Below are 8,399 nucleotides of genomic sequence, written 5' to 3' on the forward strand. Positions count from 1 at the left end.
ATCAACAAAAGTTTTTTTGAGTACCTATTATGTGTTAGGCATTGCATTTGGTGCTAGAGATACAACAATGATCAAAAGTAGCCCTCGCAGATCTATAGTTTAATGTGGAGATAGATATTAATCAAATAAGCACAATAATATATATACAATTTTAACTATAAGTAAAACACAGAGTCTTACAAGAGTCTGCAGGGCTCTGACAGGGTAGAACTTGTAGAATTTTACTTTTTTGGGTATATGAAAATTTATTACTATTGTGCTTTCATCATCAAAATTTATGATCTTGGTCTTTCCTTCTTGCCTTTGTATAAAACCAAAAGAGAGAAATTGGCTACTTTGACAATTGGCTACTTAAAGCAGACTCCAGGAATGTCACCAACAGCATGACCTTTGCGACCAAATCCAGCAACCAGAACTTCATCATTTTCCTCAATAAAATTCAAGCAACCATCATTGGGTACAAAAGCAGTGATTTTTTTGCCATTCTTGATTAGCTGAACCCTGACACACTTCCTGATGGCAGAATTTGGCTGTTTGGCTTCAACTCCTACTTTTTCCAGCACAATTCCCTTGGCGTGAGAAATGCCGCCAAAAGGGTTGGCCTTCAGGGCAATGCCCAAATGGGCTTTCTTGTACTGTGTATCATGCCACTTCCGGGCTTGTTGGTGGCTACGGAGCTTCCTGGCAGTAGGAAGACCGTGACACTTGCCCATCCTGCTGGCGCCACAGGCCTGAGCGAAAGAGAATTTTACTCCAAGTAACATCTATGTTTCCCGATTTTTGTATTTATCAAAGGCGATGCTTTAACTTAGAAATCTATTTTTAAAAATTTTATCTTGCTGGGTTAATTATTCATACAAAACCTAGTAATTCTGCAATACACAAATAAGTCTAATATTTACGTATTTTAGTATTATTATAAAACTACTGTGTAACATAAACTTCTGTGTTAATTTATTAATTAGGATCATAGAAGAGAATCATAGATGGTAACAATTAGTAAAGTCAAAACTAAATCAGCTAATCTTTTGCCAGTTGCTTCTTCTGCAGTCCTTCTTCCTCCTCACACCCAACACCCCCCACCCCCTTTTCCATATAGTTCAGCAATCATTACCCTTATTCAAAACAATGACAGGCAATATATTTGGCCCCCCAAAAGAAGTCATGACATTTAGAATCCATGACATTCTGTATTTGGAAAGACTCTAAGTATCTGAGGGTTACCCAGTGCTGAAGTGTCACTGAGCACTTCTGTTGTCCATTCTAGTAATTTTATTCCCTTTATCTTCGAAGATCCAATTAGAAGATTGCTTTTATGAAGTTCAATTTGATAATACACAAGATACAGATTCATTCACTTTTTGAACAGATTGTAGATATCCACATCACAAAAGCTAAATTTATATATATGAATGTGCCCCTAGCAACAGAAATACACATTTTAGTTTTTCTTTTTTCCCATAGTAATAGTGGTAGCTGCGAGTTAAGTCATTCCTACTTTTCCAGATACTCCTTTTGATCTTATGTGTGAAGCCACTGAAAATGACCCAGCACCTTTAGCCCTTTACCCAGTGTCTTAGATCAGGCTTCCTAGAAGCAGACCATCAGATGAGGATTCATGTGCAAGTGATTCATTAAGAAAATACTCCTGGGGGAAACCAGGAAGGGGATGTGGAAAGCAGGACAGGAAAGAGAAGACATACAAGCAAGGATGAATCTCAGGCCAACTCCAATAGAGATTAGGTTCAGCCTGTGATTTGCAGGGGAATCTGGAATGTAAGTTATACCTCAGGATTGTCCTAATAGCAGAGAGTAAGGGGGCTGGTCTTTCATACTGTGGCACACATCAGTGCCCCCTGGGTGAGGTAGAGTGGGGGGGAAGTAAATTCCTAAGACTTTCCAGTGTTCCTAGGACATCTTCTGAAAAACAGTCCAGTGTTTGAGTTTGAAAGCAGAAACACATAAACAGGTAAAACAGGATCTGAGGCTATTGGGGAGAAACATTGGCAGTGCTTGCAACACCCTGTCTGGGCACTCCCCCCAAACCCATTCTCCTTTACTTCATGAGCACATAGTTAGCGGGTCTCCCTTGCCAAGCATGGCCCTGTAACTGTGTTCTCTTTAATGGAACAGAGTGCAAGTGATATGTGCCACTTCTGGGCCTAGGATAGCTTCACCCATACTGTCTTTCTCCTCTCTGCTGGCTGCAACTCTGGGTGATCCAGCTTATACTATAAGAATAATGACAATGACCTAAGGTTTGATGATGCAATATGATGGAAGGGCTGGAGTCCCTGGAAGACTTCTTAATGATCCAGAGCAGTCAGGGTGGACTGTTAGGTGAGAAACAAACCTCTTCTTCAAACCACTGAATTATTGTTGGGTCTTTATCACTGCGAGGGCTTCTCTGGTGGCTCAGTGGTAAAGAATCTGCCTGCCAATGCAGGAGTTGCGTGTTCAATCCCTGGGTTGGGAAGATCCCCTAGAAAAAGAAATGGCAACCTACTCTAGCATTCTTGCTTGGGAAGTCACACGGACAGAGGAGCCTGGCGGGCTATAGTCCATGGCGTCACGAAAGCATCAGACACGACTTGGTGACTAAACAACAACAACAACTCATCACAGCAGCCTAGCTATTTTCTAATTAATACAAGATGCTTTATTCTTATTGTAACATTATATTATAGATTCATTTTAATTGCTTATTCTTGGTTTCTTCTATTAAAATATATATTATATGAGAGCAGGAGCTTTATCTCTCTTTTTCTTGCTGTCATAAAATACTCAATAAGTATTTATTTAGTGAATAAGCAAAAGCATAGTTACCTTGTCCTATAATTATTAAAAATTTTAAAACTACATTATAATTATAGAACCCTCTATAAAACTAAATTCAGAGTGATATAAAAGAAATGAAAAGAGTTTAAGGAAAAGTAATCGAAATGTTTAATGAGATAAAACAGAGATATAGAGATAAACATACTGATATATTAAAAATGGATGGCAGATAAATCGTGTAAACTTGAAAAAACAAGGCTGAAGGGCACCTTGATAACTGTCTTTGCGTATTGGAAAGGTGATTATAAAGAGGTTGCTGACCAACTGTTTTCCATGTCTGTAGAGGAAAAACTTCAGGAAAGAGCTTAAACTGACCTGACAGTAATAGTGATTAAACATTAGAAAAGGCTCCAGAGTAATACTGTAGAATCTCTGTCCCTGGTGAATTTTAAGGACAAACCATCTGTCTTAGACATTTCAGGCAGAGCCTTGCAGGAAGAGAGAGGTCTGGATTAAATGACTCCTTGAGCCGGCTCCCTTTCAATTCCAGGAGTCTGTGCCACTATACAAGGTATCAGGGGATCTGGCAGTGACATATTTCACTCCAGTGACCAGCCAGATTGATTAACTGGCATCTCTTATCTGTAGCTTGAGAGAACTATTTCTCTGGCTGGGGATGATGGGGTGGGTCGAAAGTAGAGAATAAGGAAACAAATTTCCCCTTCCCTCAAAAAGATATGAAAAAGTATAGTTCGCACCTACAACTCTAAGATACTAAGTGATTTCCATACTATCAATACAAACTAGAAGAGTTCTAAGATTTTTATACCTTTTAAGTGCTAGATTTTATTTAGTAAGATTAACTTCTACAATGATTGAAAGATAATGGTTTACTACTATATATAAAATAGATAACTAATAAGGACCTACTGTATAGCACAGGGAACTCTACTCAGTACTTTGTAGTAACCTATATGGGAAAGGAATCTAAAAAAGAGTAGATATATGTATAACTGATTCACTTGGCTGTATAACAGAAACTAAGACAGCATTATAAATCAACTACATTCTAATGAAAATTTTTAAAAATTAAAAAAGATAGTGGTTTAATACCAACAGTGAAATGACATAGAATAGAGAAAAATGTTACTATTGACATTCCTTTATATTTATTTTCATTGTTTTGCAACATTAGCAACAATGTAAGAATGCTATTTATGATATTGCATTGAATTCATACTGTACTTATGTCACTCATCAATAATAATGTTAGAAGTTCCCTAAAGACAAGCTTTCATTAGAAGAGGGATTTTCTAAGTCTCAGAAGTTGACTTTTTTATTACTGAATAATATCACGGCTACAAAAGCAATTCAATAATCTTAGTGAAATTTCACATTTTTGCTACAATCCAAAGATATACTTTTGAATTCTTCCAGAAAAGGTGGGAAACCTCTTTAAATTCTAAGGTGTTTTAGTGTTTGTTTATTTATTTGTTTCTATGTATTTATTCATTTATTTTAATGGTAGCTGTTGTAAAGTTACAACTCAGTAGGAGTCTTTTTTTCATTGAAAGGAAAAAATCTAGTCATATTTGGAAAGAAATATTGACTGCTCTTAATGTAATGAATTTTGAAAGTAAATGTTGCTCTTAAATACATAAAGTGATAATCTGCTGCTGCTGCTAAGTCACTTCAGACGTGTCCGACTCTGTGCGACCCCATAGACAGCAGCCCACCAGGCTCCCCATCCCTGGGATTCTCCGGGCAAGAACACTGGAGTGGGTTGCCATTTCCTTACCTCCCTCATAATTAGAAAACTACAAAATTACAATGAGAAACCATTTTAAAAAATTTAAGTATAGTTGACTTACAGTGTTATGAGATACCATTTTTATCACACACTGTGTTGGCCAGGGTTGGAGAGAAAGACATTTCTGGTGGGAATGTAACTTAGTACAACCTCGATGGAGGATAATTTGGCAATATCTATTGAAAATATAGTTGTCTAGATCCTTTAGCCCAGCAGTTCTACTTCTAAATATTCTTTCTTACAGATGTACATGACATAGAAAGAAATGGCGCATGTAAACGATTATGGGCTTTTTTGTATTGCTTGTAACTGTTAAAAGATCAGAAGCAACCTAAGTATTGATGATGAAGAATGCTACATCCTTTTAATTGAATATAACACAGCTATTAAAAAGACTGCCATTCTTAAGATATATGCTTAATAGTGTATAGGATGAACTAATCTTTGTGCCAAAAAAAAAAGAGTGAGTGAAATATATCCATATATTCACAAAAGATATCTGAACCAAGAACTGGCAATAGTGTTTGCTTCTAGGGAAGGGACCTGTAAGTGCTGAGAACAGGATAGGAGAGAGACAATTTTCACCTTATGCCCTTTTGCAACTTTTAATTTTGTATCATATGTGTGTGCTACCCATTCAAAAAATAAACAAAATTATTAAAAAAGAAAAATATTGTGAATAATTCATTTATTCTGAGTTTGAGGATTTGTTTACATTAACACAGAATTATCTTTAATTTCAAAGTGTAGAATTATGGCAATATCAAACTTTTTTAGACTATACTTGTACTTTCTATGTGGGCTATATTTATGGGTTATAATTACTATTTATAATATGAAAACCCACTTTGAAACAGTGTTAATATATTGCCGTATGTAAAGACCAACATTATTCATTTTTCCTTCATCCTTAAAGTATGAGGTCCTTGAAGCCAAGGATCTTGTACTCTTTCACCTAGAAAGATAAAACAGGACAAAATTGCTTTGTAAAAAATTATTATTTTAATTATAAAAGTAAGATATGCCAGGCATATTTCAAATTTGGTGGTTATTTTAAAACTGACCTAAGCAAGAGCCGATTTACACGTTCCCCCACAGTGTATGGCAGTACACATCACAGAACTTATCTCAGGTAGACTATTTGACACGTTTCACTCCATCACCTCAGCGCGTGCCTGCGAGCTCGGTCGCGTCAGTCTGCGACCCCATGGACCACAGCCTGCCAGGCTCCTCTGTCCATGGAATTCTCTAGGCAAGGATATTGGAGTGGGCTGTCATGCCCTCCTCCAATCACCTCAGAGAAATAAGAACAAATAAATAAATTTGGCTAAATAATTTAGATGGAAAATAAGAACAACTTACTGGTATAAAATAGAATTCCTAAAGGAAGCATAAGATCTCTGAAATACTCTGAAATGAGCCATTTTGCAAAAGGTTGAGAGTGAAATTTGAATAGCTTCAGTGTAGGAAAAAAATGGAGTAGATAATTCTAGAGTGAATTTATCTCTAATAGAAATTGATATCCAAAACAGTAACCTACTTTTCAATAACACAAACGATATTTCTAGGATAAAAAAAGATAATTTGCTCATAATAATTTGTTATGGAAGATCAAAGTTTAATGCCAGAGAAATTAATACTGGAGGTGTTGAAAGATGGCATGTGCAAAAACAGCTGAATATAAAAACAATAATTTAAATTTGCTATGAATTGTTATAAAAATGTAATATTCTAAATTCTTTCATCAAGATTTGATCACCACTACCAATGTTAATCATATTGGAGCCTAAGGCATAGGAATAATCTACAATATTTATTCCATTAAAATTTTTTTGACCTTTTATTAATTACAGATTTTTTTTTGCACTGATCTTAACAAGTATAAAGTTTATGTTGATTTCTGAGTTTTTTGACACCTCCCTATAGTTTGGACTTGATGCAAATGCCTCATTCACTTCATCTAGTTCTTTTGATCACTCAAATAATAAAATAGTGTTAAAAGAAGAGAAAAAAATAATTTAAAGCCTCTCTTATGTACCATTTCCTCAATGTTCCCAATATTCTATGGAGAGATATTAAAATGAGAAAAAATAGAATTGATGAAATCCTAAATTTTAAAAATTCTTACAAGTGAGCAAGATATGTATATTTTCTCCATATTTTATATATGAAGAAATTGAGGCTCAAAGATGTTAGTACTTTGCTTTGGGCATACAAAAAAACCTGTGGCTCAGCTAAGATTGAAACCGTTTTTCTGTCATTTACCAGAGCCGAATTCTTTCCAATACACTGAGTTCTTTCTCAGGGAATTATTGACATTTGAATTAAGCCTCAAAAGAAGAGTAGGGATTTGCTAGGAGTAGAAAAAGAGACAAGACGTTGCAGGCAGTTGGGAAAATTGTGGAGAAAGCCTGGAAGTAATGTCCAGAGGCAGATTTACCAAGCAACTAAGGAGGTTGATATGTCAAGACTCCTTGGAATAAAATGTTAATAAAGCTTCTTGATAGGAACTTTAGTGATGGTGCTCTCAAAATTACATATTTTTACAAAATTTGCCCAAGTAAGATATTTTAACTCCAACCAGTGAAGATTGCAGTGTCTTTCCTTCTGACTTTCCTCCTGACTTTCCTCCATTCAGTTCAGTTAAGCTGCTCAGTTGTGTCCGACTCTTTGCAACTCCATAAACTGCAAGCATGCCAGGCTTCCCTGTCCATCACCAACTCCCTGAGCTTGCTCAAATTCATGTCCACTGAGTCAGTGATGGCTTCCAGCCATCTCATCCTATGTCATCCCCCTTTCCTCCTGCCTTCAATCCTTCCTAGCATTCAGGTCTTTTCTAATGAGTCAGCCCTTCATATCAGGTGGCCAAAGTATTGGAGCTTCAGCTTCAGCATCAGTCCTTCCAATGAGTATTCAGGATTGATTTCCTTTAGGGTTGACTGGCTGGATCTCCTTGAAGTGCAACAGACTCTCAAGAGTCTTCTCCAACACCGCAGTTCAAAAGCATCAATTCTTTGGCACTCAGCATTCTTTAAGGTCCAACTCTCCCATCTATACATAACTATTGGAGAAACCAGAGCTTTGACTAGACAGACCTTTGTCAGTAAAGTAATGTCTCTGCTTTTTAGTATGCTGTCTAGGTTGGTCATAACTTTTCTTCCAAGGAGCAAGTGTCTTTTAATTTCATGGCTGCAGTCACCATCTGCAGTGATTTGGGAGCCCCCCGCCCCCAAATAAAGTCTGTCACTGTTTCCATTGTTTACCCAACTATTTGCCACAAAATGATCAGACAGGATGCCATGATCTTCGTTTGTTGAATGTTGAGTTTTAAGCCAACTTTTTCACTCTTCTCTTTCACTTTCATCAAGACGCTCTTTAGTTTCTCTTTGTTTTCTGCCTAAGGGTCGTGTCATCTGCATATCTGAGGTTATTGATATTTCCCTCTGCTATCTTGATTCCAGCTTGTGCTTCATCCAGTCCAGCATCTCACATGATGTACTTTGTGTACAAGTTAAATAAGCAAGGTGACAATATTCAGCCTTGACATACTCCTTTCCCAATATGGAACTAGTTCGTTGTTCCATGTCCTGTTCTAACTGTTGCTTCTTGACTTGCATACAGGTTGCTAAGGAGGCAGGTCAGGTGGTCTGGTATTCCCATCTCTTAAAAAATTTTCCACAGTTTTTTGTGATCCACATAGTCAAAGAATTTAGGGTAGTCAATGAAGCTGAAGTAGATGTTTTTCTGGAATTCTCTTGCTTTTTCTATAATCCATTGGATATTGGCAATTTGATCTTTGGTTCCTCTGCCT

General features: G+C 36.6%; 1 protein-coding gene across 1 annotated transcript; it reads right to left on the reverse strand.

Annotated features, from left to right (window-relative positions):
- Nucleotides 1–347: 347 nt before the first annotated feature.
- On the reverse strand, nt 348–713 carry LOC129646253 (40S ribosomal protein S23-like). The gene has a single exon (XM_055572163.1). The coding sequence runs from the start codon at nt 711–713 to the stop codon at nt 348–350; it is 366 nt and encodes a 121-aa protein (XP_055428138.1).
- Nucleotides 714–8,399: the final 7,686 nt, after the last annotated feature.

This window comes from Bubalus kerabau, chromosome 3 (genome assembly GCF_029407905.1).
Source record: "Bubalus kerabau isolate K-KA32 ecotype Philippines breed swamp buffalo chromosome 3, PCC_UOA_SB_1v2, whole genome shotgun sequence".
In the NCBI taxonomy this organism is placed as follows: Eukaryota; Metazoa; Chordata; class Mammalia; order Artiodactyla; family Bovidae; genus Bubalus; species Bubalus kerabau.

Excerpts from the sequence above, each read along its gene's own strand:
- LOC129646253 (XM_055572163.1), bottom strand. The coding sequence starts at position 713 with ATGGGCAAGTGTCACGGTCTTCCTACTGCCAGGAAGCTCCGTAGCCAC.